The sequence below is a fragment of the Mirounga angustirostris genome, unplaced genomic scaffold, assembly GCF_029215605.1.
Source record: "Mirounga angustirostris isolate CCGP_5_RB_7025 unplaced genomic scaffold, mMirAng1.0.hap1 SCAF_7, whole genome shotgun sequence".
Taxonomy (NCBI): Eukaryota; Metazoa; Chordata; class Mammalia; order Carnivora; family Phocidae; genus Mirounga; species Mirounga angustirostris.
In genome coordinates this window covers 33,343,162-33,360,109 of record NW_026991715.1, presented here as the reverse complement: position 1 = coordinate 33,360,109, position 16,948 = coordinate 33,343,162, and the positions used below count along the sequence as shown (strand labels likewise).

The 16,948-nt window shown below is 50.1% G+C and overlaps 2 protein-coding genes across 6 annotated transcripts in view; both read left to right on the top strand.

The window, feature by feature from the left end:
- The first annotated feature begins 2,567 nt into the window (after positions 1-2,567).
- Positions 2,568-10,915, top strand: ECSCR (endothelial cell surface expressed chemotaxis and apoptosis regulator). 5 transcript variants are annotated; one of them, XM_045893480.3, is made up of 10 exons: positions 2,570-2,705; positions 5,994-6,038; positions 6,327-6,377; positions 6,538-6,597; positions 7,086-7,220; positions 8,375-8,488; positions 8,880-8,978; positions 9,163-9,199; positions 10,284-10,380; positions 10,550-10,915. In XM_045893480.3, the coding sequence occupies exons 1-10, from the start codon at positions 2,645-2,647 to the stop codon at positions 10,556-10,558; spliced, it is 708 nt and encodes a 235-aa protein (XP_045749436.1). In that variant the 5' UTR covers positions 2,570-2,644; the 3' UTR covers positions 10,559-10,915. The 5 variants fall into 5 exon arrangements, with proteins under 5 accessions (XP_054367693.1, XP_045749445.1, XP_064452053.1 ...); XM_045893471.3 differs by having other exon boundaries at positions 2,572-2,705; positions 7,083-7,220; XM_054511718.2 differs by lacking the exon at positions 6,327-6,377 and having other exon boundaries at positions 2,568-2,705.
- A 155-nt stretch (positions 10,916-11,070) lies between these two features.
- DNAJC18 (DnaJ heat shock protein family (Hsp40) member C18) overlaps positions 11,071-16,948 on the top strand; it is a 31,249-nt gene continuing 25,371 nt past the window's right edge. Inside the window, exons 1-2 of the mRNA XM_045893460.3 lie at positions 11,071-12,284; positions 16,259-16,345. Coding sequence (XP_045749416.1) covers positions 16,306-16,345 — 40 coding nt within the window. The 5' untranslated portion in view covers positions 11,071-12,284; positions 16,259-16,305. The remainder of the gene's footprint in view (positions 12,285-16,258; positions 16,346-16,948) is intronic.

The following is a 16,948-nucleotide window of genomic DNA, read 5'->3' as shown; positions in this document are numbered from 1 at the left end:
AGGTGAGGCAGAACAAGTTAGGCAATGTGCCCATGGGGGTGGGAGGGAGTCCCAGAGAAGGGTGTCAGAGCCCAGGAGGAGTGAGGAAGGGCCCAGAATGGTCAGAGCCTGAGTAGAAGGTATCCATGAGGGGAGGGTGGTGCTGAGATGGAAGGTTATTTACAAGGGGAGTGATCAAATAAGCATAAGTAAGGCCAGATTTAACAGAAGGGCTTTGGAGGGGCGCCTGGGTGGCTCAGTTGGTTAAGCATCTGACTCTAGATTTTGTCTCAGGTCATGATCTCACGATCATGGGATCGAGCTCGGCATGGGGCTCTACGCTCAGCACAAAGTCTGCTTGTCCCTCTCCCTCTGCTCCTCTGCCCACCCCTCACTCTGTAAAATAAATAAATTAAAGATTTTTAAAAATCTTTAAAAAAAAAAAGAGGGGAGGGGCGCCTGGGTGGTTCAGTTGGTTAAGCGACTGCCCCGAATCAGTCTCCCTGCTTGCGGGGAGCCTGCTTCTTCCTCTCTCCCTGCTCATGCTCTCTCTTGCTATCTCTCTCTCTCAAATAAATAAAATCTTAAAAAAAAATTCCTGGTTTATTTAAGAAAAAAAGAAGCCGGGGAGAGAAGGGCCTTGGAGAAGCTACCCCCTAGTAGCAATGAGCACACCCAGTGCCTGGATCTCAGTTTCTAAATACCATCTGCCACTAAAAGGAACTGGGGCTCCTTGGAGAAACAGCCGATTCCAAGGTTGGGCACAGGATGAACATGAAACACCTTGTTATTCCAGAAAGTAAGAAAGTGCTCAAAGAATGATGGAACCATGTCAACAGGACATGAAAGCCAGCTTGAAGGGACCCCCAGTGACCAAAATGGGGACAATTTGTGCATCAAAATAATAAATGATTGTAATATGTAATATTTACATAATTCAAAGTACTTATTTACAAATAATACTTAATTACAAAGATGAAAAGAGTAACTTTAAAGTCAGAGAAAGCTAGCCATAGTGGCTGAACGGTGGCCCCCACAAAAATACGTCCGTATCTTGGTCCTCAGAACTTGTGAATATTACCTTACATGGAAAAACAGTCTTTGCAGATGTAACTAAATTAAGGATTTAGGGATGAGGAGGTCATCCTGGATTATCCAGATGGTCACGAGATTCAACGACAAGTGAATATAAGAGAAACACAGAGGGCGCCTGGGTGGCTTAGTCGTTAAGTGTCTGCCTTCAGCTCAGGTCATGATCCCAGGCTCCTGGGATTGAGTCCCACATCGGGATCCCTGCTCAGCGGGAAGCCTGCTTCTCCCTCTCCCACTCCCCCTGCTTGTGTTCCCTCTCTCACTGTCTCTCTCTCTCTGTTGAAAAATAAATAAAATCTTTTAAAAAAAAAATGAGACACACAAAGGAGAAGGTGACGTGAAGACAGAGGCAGAGATTGAAGTGATGTGACCACAAGCCAAGAAATGTCCAACAGTCACTGGAAGCCAGAAGAGGCAAGGAACAGATACTCCCCTAGAGGGGCGCCTGGGTGGCTCAGGCGGGTAAGCGTCTGCCCTCGGCTGGGGTCGTGATCCCAGCTGGGATCGAGCCCCACGTCAGGCTCCCTGCTCAGCAGAGAGGCTGCTTCTCCTTCTCCCTCTGCTTGCCTCTCTGCCTACTTGTGCTCTCTCTCTGTCAAATAAATAAATACAATCTTAAAAAAAAAAAAAGATATTGCCCTAGAGCCTTGGGAGGGAATGCAGCCCTGCAACATTAAGAATTGTTAAGAATAACCAGAGGGGTGGGCACCTGGGTGGCTCAGTTGGTTAAGCGACTGCCTTCGGCTCAGGTCATGATCCTGGAGTCCCTGGATCGAGTCCCGCATCCGGCTCCCTGCTCGGCAGGGAGTCTGCTTCTCCCTCTGACCCTCCCCTCTCTCATTCTCTCTCTCTCAAATAAATAAATAAAATCTTTAAAAAAAAAAAAAATAATAACCAGAGGGGTGCCTGGCTGGCTCAGTCAGGGGAGCATGCGACTCTTGATCTCAGGCTTCTAAGTTTGAGCCCCAAGTTGGTTGTAGAGATTACCTAAAAATAAAACACTAAAAAAAGAAAAAAGAAGAACAATGTTTGTAAGGCCTCCCTGAAAGATGCTGGGAGTCCCATTTGCATTGGGAGCCCCGAGGAGGGAGAGGACTGGGAAGCATTCAGCGTCTACAGAGCATGGATGGCTGGTGGGCCGAGCTTTAGGGCTCAATCATGGGAGAGGGGGACCTGGTCTGAAACAGTATGGGGAGGGGTTGGAGTTAGACTCCAGGAAAACCTCCAAAAGCCTCCAGACGGTGTGTAGAGGGACGTGATGGCCCCCTCAGAGGGGAAGAGAGGGGGCATTGAGCCTCGCGGCCATCGCTGATCTTTGTCGAAAGGCCCTGGAGGACAGACACCCCAGTAGCTCTAGCCCAGGCCGGGCAGAGCCCCGGACACGGTCACTGCTGCTTCAGCCTTACATCCTCATCTGGGCTGCCGGGCTGAGCAGGGCCCCTGGAGCCAGTCCCAATCTGTTTCCTTCTATTCTTTGACAGGAAGCTCCTGGAGAGCCAGCCCCCACCCCCCACCCCGCCCCAGCACTCCCTCTCTTCTCCACTATGGACAGAGCCACCGCTGAGCGGCTGACATGGGCACCGTCGGAGCAACGCCGCTGTGCTGGGCCATCCTTGGCTTCCTCCTCCTCCAAGGTAAGAGGCACTTGCCTCCCTGCTTCAGCAGCTCCCCTCCCGCAGCTGGGAGTCCTGGGCGCCTGTCCGTCCTTCACCATGGACGAGGCATATGCTCTCCATCCAGGCCCGTGCCCAAGGGAAATTCCAGAGCCTTCTCATGAAGGGACCCAGTTGAATTGGGGGTGAGGGGGGCCATTACTGAGCGAAGGTAAAGTCGAGATGTGGTTAAACCCTTTTGTGGGAAAATTGCCAGGGCGAACCGCGGTCCCCACAGAGGCTGGCCTCCTGAAATGTGGGGAAGTGACTCTCTTGGCATGAGACTGAGGCCAGAGAGCTCCTTCCAGGGTGTTCTAGCACAAAATTGTCTGCACCTTGGGCTTTACAGGTGATCCTTATTCTTCTTTCACATGAGGAGTAACAACTTGAAGCTCCAATCACAGCCAGAGGGACTCAGGTTAGATACAAAGAACTGTTTATCAGAGAGGACAGCACCCTCGCCCGGTGGGGGGCTGGGTGAGAAGACACCCAGAGGAGATGACTGGAAATAACACCTCTGAGACTGGACTCTGCTAGCTGATGAAGTGTGAAGCCGCTCAGAAGGGGTCCTCTAATTAGGGAGCAGTTGCTGGGAACCATGAGAAATCCAGGAGATTCTGACTCACAGGGCAGCAACTTCCCTTTGGTCATCCCTTCCCCACCCCCACCTCACTCTCCAGCAGTCCTCTGTTGGAGACTTATGAGCCTGCCCTCATGGCAGCAGCAAAGAGTGCAAAATGCTTGGATGGGGAGAGAGGGTGGCTCTCCCCTGGTGTGTGTGGGGGGGGGGCGTTAGACTCTTGTAGAAACCACAGGAATGGCAGAGGAGATTAAAAGGCGAGACTCATGAGAGGGCACTGTCCAGGCAAGCAGCAGGGCTTGAAATGCCCTGGGTAAACTCTGCATAAGCCATGCTCACCCCTTGCCCTGCGAGTTTCCTCATCTATCATCGCAAAATCTCAGCACACTTACTATCCTCCTTGAGGAACCCTTTTGAGGCTAATCAGGCCCACAAGGAGACTTGACTTGGATACACAGAAACTTGGAGGATTGGAGAGAACGGCGCAAAAATAAAAATGTCTAGCATATATTGAGCGTGGACTGTCTGTCAGGCATGGGGTTAAGCACTTTATATGAATTTTCTTATCCACACAAGCACTTATGAGGTATGAAAGCCATTTGCCTTTTATTTTATTTTATTTTTTTAAAGATTTTATTTATTTATTTGAGAGAGAGTGAGAGACAGAGAGCATGAGAGTGAAGAGGGTCAGAGGGAGAAGCAGACCCCCCCGCTGAGCAGGGAGCCCGATGCGGGACTCGATCCCAGGACTCGATCCCAGGACTCCAGGATAGTGACCTGAGCCGAAGGCAGTCGCTCAACCAACTGAGCCACCCAGGCGCCCGCCATTTGCATTTTAAAGAAGGGGCCCAGGTCAGAGAGAAAGTGGTCGAGTCTGGACTTAAACTCACACCTGTCAGACTCCAAAATCTGTGATTTTTTTAACTACTAAATTATGCTACTGAGGAAAATAGGGGACAAGGGTGGTGGTGAGGGAGAAAGGAGAAGCTGGAAGGTCATGAAGCAGGTAGGGATTAGGGAGGAGAGGCAGGAAAATCAGAATCTCTGTGGCCGGGGTTGTGGGGTTCTTGGGCTGTCTGCAGGCCCAGTGGTCAGAGATACCCTGGCCTGCAGAAACAGATGTTCCTGAAATCTCTCCCCTACTCACAGAGGAATCCACTGGTGACAGAAAGTTCTGGTAGGGGGACAGGGCCAGAAGACAGAGAACAGGGTACTGGCACTTGGAGCCTGTGACTTTGGAACTCCTTCCGAGACCCTAATTTTGTTTCCACATCTGCAGGAAGGCAGTGCACTGTGGCTACTCGCTAAAAGCTAACGTTACAACCTGACAGAGTGCAGACGGTACCTAGGACACGCTTGATCAGTAACTGCCGGGTGTTTTCAGGCTGTGCCTTGAAAGGTGTTCTTCCAGGGTCATTTACAGCTGGGCAGAGTTCTCTCTAGCCTCGGGCACCTACAAGTGTTAATCCCCCTCTGATGTCCCCACCCAAACCGGGGGTGGGGCTACCAGAGATTGGTGACCTGGAAAAACACAGCCAGGGTTTGGGCAAGCTTGGGTTTGGAAACCATTAAACCCACACCATCCAAAGTGATAGCCCCATGGAGGAAGGCAGTGGCTAAGGAAAATAAACAGAGTGGCAGGCTGCCGCAGGCTGGGAAGGCCCTGGCTGTGGCCACCTCGGCTCACCCAGGCCCAGGCTTGGGACTTCCCTGTGGACGGGGGCCTGGGAGGCCGAAGGCCAGGCCAGAGTCTGCGGTCCCAGCCGTGGCAGAGGGACGGGAACCCAGCTGGGCGGCTCCACTTCCCCACGTTGTTTTCCTTTCACATTGTTCACAGGTTTCAAGAATGATTTCATTGTGGAAAATGAGCAAACACAACCTGACCTTTCAGGTCCCACACACACAGGGGACACACAGAGGGACACACAAGCACACGTACACATGGACCCAGAGGCCCACAGGCGTACACGTGTCCATACAAAAAAGTCAATGAGGGCTTCTGACTGGGGCCTCCTGGTAACTGGCTCCTCCCTGGGTTCAGCTAACAACGGGCCATTTCTGAAGTAGCCTCTGCCTATGAAAGTAAAATTGGCCACATGTTCTAGAGCTTTCCTGCCCCCTATATATACACCTCAGAACTCGCTTCTTGTGTGCACCCCTCCTTCTAGCTGGGGGGTGGGGCGGGCAGAGAGACAGCCCAGATACCAACCCCAATCCCTAACCTCATTTTATTCACCACATCTTTCCATCCCTTTCCCTTGGGGGCAGGACCAAGACGACAATATTCACAGGGAGAAATGGATGGCTCAATGGTAGGGTAGCAAGAACCTGAAGTCCTAGGTCCTTATCTAGATGTCACAGGTCACTGGCCCTCTGTCCTTGGACAAATCACTAGTTTGAAATAACCTTCCCCTGACCTCCTATCAGCTTGGCATAAAACCCATGTGGGATTAAAGAGACAGGAAAGGACTCTGGGACACTGAACCATGAGGTGGTGGTGATGGTGCTATTGAGTTGTGGGTGGTTTCAGAGGAAGCTAGCCCTGTGAGCCAGAGCCACGTCCTGCAGCCCTCTGCCAAGTGTGTCTGCCTTCCAGCACGGAGGGCTTGGAAAGCCTGGGTTCTTCTGTGGGCTCTGTGCTGGGCAAGAGACTCACCAAGTGAGTCAAAGTCTTCTGCTCTCTCTTGCAGGCCACCACTCCCAGCCCACTACAATGCAGACATCTCGCCCTCAGGGTAAGACCAAACACACGGGGTCTACTCTGGCATTTAGGCCTGGCAGCTTAGGAAGGGCAAGAGGAGCACAGAGCTCAGGTCACGGGGGCCAGGGCCAGAGGTCTCAGGACATCGAAGGCTGAGTCCAGCTTGACCCAGGCTAATGAGCCTCAGAAGAGGACAGAGATAAATGGCTGGCGGGGGCGGGGGGGCAGGGAGAAAGACTAGAAAACTCAGGCTACAGGGAAGAAGAGAGGGAGACAGAGCTATACGTAGCAGTGACCCTCAGCCTCAGATGATTTATTTCAGGAGCCTTCAGCCATCAAAGTCTAACCACAAAGCTACTTTCTTCCAACATAGGTGAGTGAGTGTGGCTGCGGAGGGGCAGGTCCCTGTCCCCGCCCGGTCCCCTGCCCAGCCCTTCAGATCTGCTTGGAGCCCAAGGGTTCTCAGGTGGGCAAGGGACAGTGGTGTCACCCAGCCTGCCCCCTCCAACCTCCCCTTGCCTCTGTCCTTGCAGGAGACAGCCCTTCCTCAGAGCCCAGCAGCCCAAGCCCTCTGGCCAGCACTGGGACCCCAGGTACTCTGCTGCTCAGATCCAGATGCCCTCTGGGGAGGGCCCAGTGAGGAAGCAGACACAGTTGCTGCCCTACAGGAGAATACAGACTGGTGGGGGAACAGACAAGTAAACAGGACCGTATGTTGCCAACTACAAAGCAGGGGGAAAGGGCTGTGATGAGCATAAGCAGAAAGGGCTGCAAGGGCCAAGACAGACACAGACATAGGCCGCTTCAGACTCAGGAGCCTGGGAAGACATGCTAGAGTGAGTGACCTTGGAAGCTGAGGCCCAAGAGGGAGTTAACCAGATGAGGAGTGTGGGGTGGAGGGTGGTAGGGTATATTCCAGGCAGAGGCCTTTATAGGTAAAGGCCCAAAGTTAGAAGAGAGGATGGCTCCTTCTGGAACTGAAAGCAGTAAAGAAAAGGAAGATTTTGGACTAAAGAGGCCCCCTCGTACAGGCTGGCTGAGGCCCTGAGCAGGCCTACCCATGCTTCCTAATCCACAGCAGCTCCAGAGAAGGCCTCACAGGTCCTCATGGTAGCCAGGAAACCCGTGACACCGAGCACCAGTACTGTGGATGGTCACTCCCAGTCCCCGCTGGGCCTGACTCAGTCCCAGACACAGAAGTACACAGCAGGACTTGGTGAGTACCTGGGGCTGAGGGTCAAGAGCATGGGGTCATATCTAGTTGGGGTCCTTCTCCACCTCCTCAGAAGACCCAGGATCTGCCCCACAAGGAGGCCTCACAGGGCCAGGATCCACATCAGTGGCAACCTGATTTGGGGATGAGAGAGGTTTGGTGGGAGGTAGAGACACAGCCTTGGGCCTGGTCACAATGAAGGCAAAAGGAGCCTGGATGGACTCGGGACTGATAAAGGCATGGAGGGGAAAGGGAGAGGTAGAACCCAAAATGATGGCAAGGGAGGCAAAAGGCGTTTGGCCAGGGCCACACACTCTTTGGGGCAGGTTGACCTTCACACGCCAATGTGGGGCAAGAGCTGGGAGGGGGTGGACCTGCTGGTTCATGGCATATAGGCCCAGCACAGCAGCCTGACCATTTCTCTCATCCTACCCCTTGGCTCTGGGAATTTTTTATACTCACAGACTTATTTGGCAGTGCAGGGATGGATAAGGAAACGGACAGCGATCAGACCTGCAGTACAATGAGTGGAAGAGGGGGTGCCTGGCTGGCTCAGTCGCTGGAGCTGTGACCCTTGATCTCAGGGTTACAAGTTCAAGCCCCATGTTGGCTGTAAAGATTACTTAAAAATAAAAGCTTAAAAAAAAAAAAGAGTTGAAGAGGGGAAGAGATGGGTGATAGTACTACTTTTTAAGAGGGCCAGAAACTTGTGTCCCTTAACTGGCAGCCTGCCTCATTAAATCGGTGCCTGGGGATAAACATCCAGTGAGCTTTTTTCCGCCCACTTCAACCTTTGGCAAAAACACAGATTGCTCTACATTGCCCAGCCTGGCTCCCTATCTCTGGAGCATAAATGGGCCCCAAGGGGATGGTGGGAAGAGATTAACGGTTGGGGGGGGGCATCTTGAATTTTTGGAGTCCCCTGGAGCTAGTAACATGAGCAACCAGCAATGCCATTCACCTGATCCCACATTACCCAGTTCCGACCTCCATCCTCATGAGATCTGGTCTGAGTGGCAAGGAGGAAGTCTTTTTTGTAGGGCATGAGCTCCTTCTGAGTTCTTTACCTGAGGAAGTGGGAGGGGAGCTAGCTTTCTCTCTCTCTGGTGGGCCATCCCAGTCCCGTCACTGATGCACCCATCCCCACTCCATTTCAGACACTTCTCAAAATATTACTCCCATATCAACCACCATGAGTCTGAGGACAAGAGAAGACTCTTTCATCCTGCCCAGCCCCACATCAGAGACGGTGCTCACTGTGGCTGCATTTGGTAAGAGGGAGAAGGTGGGAAGAGTGGTAGAACCAAGAACTAACTTGGACTCTGGATCTGGAAACATAAGTTTAAATCCCACCTATTTGTTCTAGGAGGGCTTGGCTGATGAAGAAGGCCCTGGTAGGAAGGAGCCTCCACTGGCCCTCCAGTCAGCTCTTCTGGGCTCTGCTGGGTTCCATGTTCTTATGGGAGGGTGAGGCAGGGCTGTGGAGCTCGCTCTGGGCAGGGGTAGTGGGCTGAGAGCTCATTCATTCAGCAGAGAAGGGGAATTCACTTTGCTCTCAGAGCCTATCTACACAGCACTTAGCTGGGAGGGGAATTTGGACTCCTGTTGCCCCCTTTTGACCCTCCTTTGCCTCACCTTTACCCTGTCCTTTTCCCTGTTCAGGTGTTATCAGCTTCATTGTCATCCTGGTGGTTGTGGTGATCGTCCTAGTCAGTGTGGTCAGTCTAAGGTTTAAGTGTCGGAAGAACAAAGAGTCTGAAGGTACATGCCCTGCCACTCAGGGCCCCCCTTTGCCCCTCTTTGCTAAGAGACCAAGAGCTACATTTGGAGTTTAGGAAAAGAATGGCACATAAGCACCACTGATGAGACAGAAGGGCAGTCCACTTGGGTGGGCTTCTGAGTTATAGCATGTGACCCCCAATTTGTGCCTTTGAATATTTTACAGATCCCCAGAAACCTGGGAGTCCGGGGCTATCTGAAAGGTAAGATTGTCAGAGGTGTAAGGGAGGAATCATCTATCTGACCTCTCAGTCCCCCACTCCAAGAGAGAACTGATATTTCCTGGAGCGCCTGTGTGATTCAGTCAGTTGGGCGTCCAGCTCTTGGTTTCAGCTCAGGTCATGGTCTCAGGGTCGTGAGATCAAACCCCGTGTCAGGCTCTGCATTCAGTGAGGAGTCTGCTTGAGATTCTCTCCCTCTCCCTCTACCCCTCCCCCTGCTCTCTCTCTAACATAAATAAATAAAATCTTAAAAAAAAAAAAAAAAGAACTGATACTTCCTGCACATATGCTCCCACAAGCATGCATGGAATCTTGACAGCCACCACTGAGGCCAGGACTAGGGATGGGCAGGACAGGGGCGACCCTAAAATGAAACAATCAGGAGACAGGAGATGAACTGGAACTCTTCAGCCTGTGGGCTAAGCCTCTATAACTCCCTCATGAAAAATGTAGGAATTCAGATTCTAATATACCCCGCTTTTTAAAAAAATGTTATTGATTTATTTTAGAGAAAGAGAGAGAGGAGGGGAGAGGGGCAGAGGAAGAGGGAGAGAGAAACTTAAGCAGACTCCACACTGAGCTCAGAGCCCGACGCAGGGCTGGATCTCATGACCCTGAGATCACAACCTGAGCTGAAACCAAGAGTCGGGCGCTTAACCAACTGAGCCATCCAGGCGCCCCTCTAATATACCCTTTAAATAAGAAAATATTTAAGGAACATCTTGTATGTGCCAGGCACTATGGCAGGTATTTTATAATATTATCTCAAATCCTTACAGCAATGCCTCAAGGCAGATACACTGCATTCTGTACATTTGAACAAATTGAGACTTGGAGAGGTTGTAACTTGGTCAAGATCACGCAAGTAGCAAGTAGAAAAACTAAGATTTATATACAAGTTTTTTAGGCTTCCAAGCACACTCCCATTTCATTAGGGTCCACCACCAAAATACAGGTTTATTGAAACAAAGGTGGAAGTTCCAACACTTAACCCCACAGCTGCCTGACCACCCCATTGCCCTCCTCCTCCTCCATTTTACAACCCATGTTCCTTTCTTACCCCCAGCTGCTCTACAGCCAACGGAGAGAAAGACAGCATCACCCTGATCTCCATGAAGAATATCAACATGAATAACAGCAAAGGATGCCCCACAGCAGAGAAGGTACATTTTTCCTGATTCCTTCCTCCCTTCTCTCTCCTTTTCTTACCTTCAGGTTCTAGTTCCTTAACCAGAAAGGAGATACTTTCAGAGATGCAGGCTCTGCTCTCCTCTTCCCTAACCTGCCACTCCCGAGAAGTTCACCCTTTTTCATGATGTATTTATTTTGCAGGTTCTTTAGAAGCAATGTTGGGTCCCCATGGGTCAAAGGATGACGCAGCTGCCCTGTGTCTGTAAAGAGGAAGGCGATGGAAGTGGTAGAGGCATGAACCACATATAAATTATTTTATTATTTCACACTTACTCCAAGATCTAAAAGGACACTGGCATTCCTCCAGATCTAGGAGCAAGCTGCCAGTATGAGAGACTCTTTCCCATATGGGCAGCCACTCTGGAAACACAGCCTGCTCCTCCCACCTGCTCACCGTCACAGGAAGGGGGAGTCTGGAGAGCAAGAGCAAGGAAAATGACAAAGTGGAGTGGCCTTTGCTACTTTGCATTAAAATTATTTTCTGGCCGACGGTCTAATTTCTTTTAAGGTCTGTGCTCTCGTGCGTGTTTGTTAACGGTGTTCTAGCAGCTGCGGGGTCTCCTTTCCTGGGCAAGGTATGGATCCAAGTTTCTGCCCCTGTGGGGAGCTCTCCAAGCAACCTGCGAGGTAGACTGAACATTTTGTCAGGTCTGCCTCAGTTCCCCCGGATTTTTTTTTTTTTTTAAGATTTTATTTATTTATTTGAGAGAGAGAAAGAGCACAAGAGGGGGGAGCGGGAGAGGGAGAAGCAGACTCCCTGCTGAGCAGGGAGCCCGATGCGGGACTCAATCCCGGGACTCCAGGATCATGACCTGAGCCGAAGGCAGTCGCTTAACCAACTGAGCCACCCAGGCGCCCGTTCCCCCGGATTATCAAGGAAGAATGAGGTCCTGAGGGACTAATTGCTTCAAGAGAGGAGAGAGAAAGGGAGCTGGAAACAGTGACCATTCGTCACCAGTAAAGACGTGTTGAACCTGGAGAGTGAGAACATGAGAGGCACAGCGCATTCTGACTAGGGAAGGCCAGCAGGGAGAGCTGAATAATATGAGGGCAGATGTCCTCTGCCTGCCTCAGGGTAGACATGCCTTGCTTTGGTCCTAGCTATTGGAATAACACCGGGGAGGTCTGGAACAGGGGTAGGTCTGTGACTTCATAAGCCAAAACCCACCCCCTTTACCCCATACAGCTGTAATCTTTGTGTCCTAGAAAGAGAATAAAGGGTGACAAACACTCTTAAGTCTTTTAAAGGGAAGGAGGAAAAGCAGTTACTCGTTTTCTTAGAAATCTCCACCATGACACTGGTTTGGAAATGAATCTTGGTTGGGGAAAATTCAGTGGAAGAGTCACCTGTGGGTGTCTGCACAGAGGGGTTAACTTTATAAGTATCTGCTAGTTGGCAGTTCAGATTACAAGGAGCTTACACATTCGGAACAACGTGCAACAATATGCTATTTGCTTCTGGATTTAGACTCTGCGAGGTGATCTGAGAGAGAAAGCCTGGAACAATTTCTTTGCAACTATTCAAGCGGACTGAAGAAACCTATTGGATTCTAAAATCTTCTAGGACAAGGCTTGAAATCTAGTCACCTCTGTAGCTCCTATTTGGTACACGGTGCCCAGCACATCGAAGGTCATAAAAACTGGCTCTTGAGGGCAGGATTTGTCATCACAGGCTAAGCTGTGCAGCTGGGCAAAATCACTCCCCAGCTCCCAGCCTGTTTTCTTACTTTTAAAGCAAGGTGGCTGGACTATTTGGTCTTCACTATCTTTTCTGGTTCTTATATTCTACAGTTCTATAAACTCTAGATGTAAGAAAAAATGAACACAATCTTTTGAGTAGAGATCACCCTGGGTGGAAGCCAGAGACAAGTCTTAGGTGAGTCTGGGCAAGTCTTCTACATTCTCTGGACTTAAGATTTCCCTGTGTCTTGGGGCGCCTGGGTGGCTCAGTCGTTAAGTGTCTGCCTTTGGCTCAGGTCATGATCCCAGTGTCCTGGGATCGAGCCCCACATCGGGCTCCCTGCTCCGCGGGAAGCCTGCTTCTCCCTCCCCCACTCCCCCTGCTTGTGTTCCCACTCTTGCTGTCTCTCTCTCTGTCATCTTAAAAAAAAAAAAAAAAAGATTTCCCTGTGTCTTGAGGGAAGAATGATTCCTAACTGGCCTTTGGTAGCTACTTGGTAGGTAAAATGGAAGAGTAAATGTGGAGACATGTGGGAAGCAGAAGTACTAGTTGGCAATTGCAGCAGACAATGTGGAGTATCACCACCCAGGTCTCACTTCAAGGTCAACGCGCTGTTTCCCCAGCTGTTAGGAGTGTTGGCTGCTCAAAATTAAAAAAAAAAAAGGAGCATTGGCTGCTGAGGGCTCATAGCTGGCTGATGACTGGTTGATGGGGGTGGGATAAAGACCTAGACCTCTTGCCTCAATTTCCCCCTCTGTCCAATCCAGCTTCCCTTACTCCTCATAGCTCTTGTTCCCAGGAGCACTCACCAATGAACCCTCAGCATGCAAATCTCAGAGTCTATTTCCAACCTATGACAGCAATACTACAGCATTTTAAAAAATACTACAGCATTTTAAAAAATAATTTATTTGGGGAGAGGGGCAGAGGGAGAGGGAAAAGCAGGCTCCCTGCTGGGCTGGGAGCTCAATCCCAGGACCCTGGGATCATGACCTGAGCCAAAGGCAAATGCTTAACCAACTGAGTCACCCAGGTGCCCCTAAAATATGACAGCATTTTTTAAAATAACTCAGAGATATTTATTTAAGCCACACTGCAAAAAGCACGACTTCCTAGCCAGTTCCAGCACACACAAAAAAATCCATCATTGTGATAGAACTCTCCAGGTGACATAACAATGTCTAGAAGTACTAGATTCTGTTTGAATTGTTGTTATTCTGGCTGCCATGGGCACTTCATTCAGCTGCTTATCATACTGGACAAATTAGGTCAAGAACATGAGGTTCACTCTAGGTAACTCAGTTGATGTCTCCATTCTAAGACAAACTTCCCCCTGACTCTGGACAATGTCCTGCAAATATGAGCTGTTAGTCATAAGGTATTTATATGCGGGGGAAAGGGTGTGAACTGGTATGAATATGAGATTGGATGGCTTTTACCCAGAAACCGACATTGCAGTTCTTCATTAGCCAGGTTGCTTTTCCTGTTGCTAAATAGCTTTCCTTTGAGAAGGGGGCAAGGATGAATTCACTTAATTCTCTAGCAAACTGCTTTAGAAGGAGTTCTGCTAGAGGATCCTACTATATATGCAAATACAAGAACCCACCTCTGATAGGAAATCCGAGTGCAGCCTTCTGCAGCCCCTGCAACTTCCCTGAGACAGTATCTCTTCCTTGATGTCTAGACAACAGGATGGTGGCCATTTACAAGACAGCTTCCTCCCTATTCTAACACAGGACTAGATGGCCCCAAAGCAGGAACAGGTGGTGGGGTGGGGTGGTTACTGTAAAGGGTCCTTCTTTTGCTTCTTTCCCCATCTTATAGGAGGGCAACCAACAAACCAGCTCAGGCACACAGGCCCAGTTGGACAGAGGGAACATTTACTCAGTATCTTTCTTCCAGGGATAAATGGGGCAGTATCTCAATCATATAGGGCACAAGGCAAACCTCAGTATCACCAGCAAAAATTCACTACAGTTCAACAAATATTTCTAAAAGTAGAGAAAACTGATAGATATCAGAGGCCAGCTCTCAATAAAATGGTTTAGCAGATGAAGGATCATTGCAGGCCCCTTGGCCTAGTACATGCATATAATTTCCTAAAGCCAGGCTAGTACTAATCAACTCAATTTGAATCTGTTGGACAACATCGTGTGGCTCTGCTCAGCGGTCTCCTTCTGGATTTGTGGACGTCCTTTATCACCTCTTTGAACTCCTTTCTATACCTATGTCCTTCTCCTTGAGAACCACCTCAGAGTTCCCAAATTCTCTTTCCTTATTTCCTTCCCAGTTGCTTCCTCACTCCTCCTGCTGGTTACTTTCCCCGGGCACCTCCATCCTGAACCTTCTGAGCCCAAAGCTTCCTCTTTTAACAAACACAGAGACTGAATTTGATAGTGGGAATTGTTTTGTTGAGTGGTTGGTGTGCTTAAGCCAAAACTGGCACAGAAGTGTTCTAAATGTTGAGGTTTGGAGTTCTAAGTTACTCTTAGTGCTACAGTCATAGAAACATTCATCTAGTAGTGTTAATTCAGGTGTAAATGAGCTAAAGGGTATGTTTGCTCGCAGTATCTGACAAGGTTACCATGCTAAGCCATTTTTTACTGATTTAGGACTAAATGAGTCTTGTAGAAAAAAAGTGGGGAGTGAGGTTTCAGAGGACGATGGAAAAGGTTTGTTGAGGTACCAGACATTTCCAAAAGGCTGCAACTTCCCAAATCTTGTTCAGCATTCTTGAACCTGGACTCTACTCCTAAGTAGCCCCATAATTCACAGTACCCCTTCTCAATCCAATTACTCCCCACAGTGCTCTAGCACCCCCACTATCAATCAGATACCTCTCACTTCATAGCACTCTGAGATTTCTGAGTACCTCCAGACCTTAGCCCTGTGCCCCTAGACTCTTAAGGCATACCCCACCTTCCCCTGTCCATATTTTAGAGCAGTCTAGTTTCTCAAAACCAAATAAATTTCCTTCTTAAGTTTAATCACCTAATGTATATCCCTGATCAGGTCCCTTGCCTGCAAAGCACAAGTGCCTTCCTTAGCATACTGATGCTCATATATCCTAGAGCCACCACTAACTGCAGGGAAGGAATAAGAACTGCATACAACTGGAGGAGTTTACCCTATCAGTTTGTGTCTCCAGCTGATCATCTCCCAGTCCCCAAATGCCTAAGTAGCTGCTGCTTGGTATCATTGTTGGCATACTGATGTGTTCTTCCTGGGTAAGATCTCAATGAATTCTAAGTAATTTTTTGTTTTGGAATGAATTGATCATTTTTCACTTTTGAAACCTGATCTTTGGCCATCCCAATTCACCCGCAGGCACGAGTCAGTAAGGCACTATGAGAATTGCTTTTATTCTTTGCTAGGCCCCATGCAGACCTGAGTGGGAAAACGCAGGAATATTTTACTTTCCTTTTACTAATTCCGTAGGGCCTTCAGAAAACAAGCAAATGGGCCACGGAAACGAGTGGGGTGGAACAGAAGAGAAAAGTCTCAGAGGTGCCCTGGAGTAGGATGGGATGGATGAAGGATAAGGAACAGCAAAGATAGGGGCTTTAATGCTGGCTCCAACACCTGCCCCTTTCTTCTTTCTCTACCCCTAGACCTCAGAGGTCCCTCGAATGATGCTGCGCCAAAGCAAACGCACGAAGAGGGGCATACCCAGCCTGCCCTCTACATAAATCTACCTCACTTTTCTGTTTTCTTGGTTCTTAAAATCTCAGGATTGGGTTCACATCCCCAAAACCCGTCTCTCAATCTCCAGGACCAAACATACACTTTGCACAGAACGGGCATTAGCATATATTTTAAAAGGACATCCTTGAGATGAATAGTCATACTGTGATCCTCTAGTTCGCAAAACCCTTCCCAGGCAGGATTTCATCGCGCCTCCCTGAATGCCCCCAGTGTTAGGTGAGGCCGAAGCCACTATTCCCACGCTACAGACGAGTGAAAGTGTGGTCCGCAGTCGCCCAGCAGTCAACCAGCAGCAACAAACCTCCACAGACCTCACTTCCAAGGGTCGAGCCCCACACGCCCCTACAACTCCAACAGCCCCTCGCTCGGAGCCTGCCGGGAGTTGTAGTCCAATGTCCCGCGGCTCCTATGAGTTGGACTACAATGACCAGCATGCCCCGCGCTTCTCGCCCCGTCCCTTTCAGCCTCGGGCGCTGGGGAGGCTCCGCAGACCTGCTGATTGGGAACCGATATGGCTGCGACTCTGGGCAGCGGAGAGCGCTGGACCGAAGGTACCAGGTCCTTGCCGGAGGGTGGGACAGGGCAGAGTTGGGAGAGGGATGGAGCTCCTTGAGATTACTGAGGGCTGAGACCCTGGGCCTGAGGTGAAGGATGGAGGCCTATGAAGAGATGCTGAGCCTGAGTAGGGTTCCGAATTAGGTGGGGGACCGCCCAGGGCAGGGGCCGGGATCTGAAAATCAGGAGCGCTGGCTCAAGCTAAGGAACTGGCTAGGAGCCCAGAGTACCCGTGATGACTTTTTTGCCTCCGGCCCCCAGCCCCGCCCCGTCTTGGCCCGTGCCCAGCTTAGGGCCCGCGGTGGTCAGGTCCCGCCTGTGCCAGGGTGGCTGGGAGGTCAGCAGGGTGATGCGAATTCCCACAGCTTGCTTTTCCGGCCCCTATCCTCGCTCCGCCCAAGTAGGCCGCCTGACTCTCAATCTCCGTTTGGTCCTGTTCCTGCAGCCCACATCGGGACCGATAGGCCGGCCTTTCTGCAGTCAAGCAAAGAGTATTGATTCAATACCTATTATGTACCCTGCATTATGCTGATCGTGCAGTAGGGATCTGACAGACTTGGGCCCCTGCGATCACAAAACTCACAATCCATTGAGGGAGT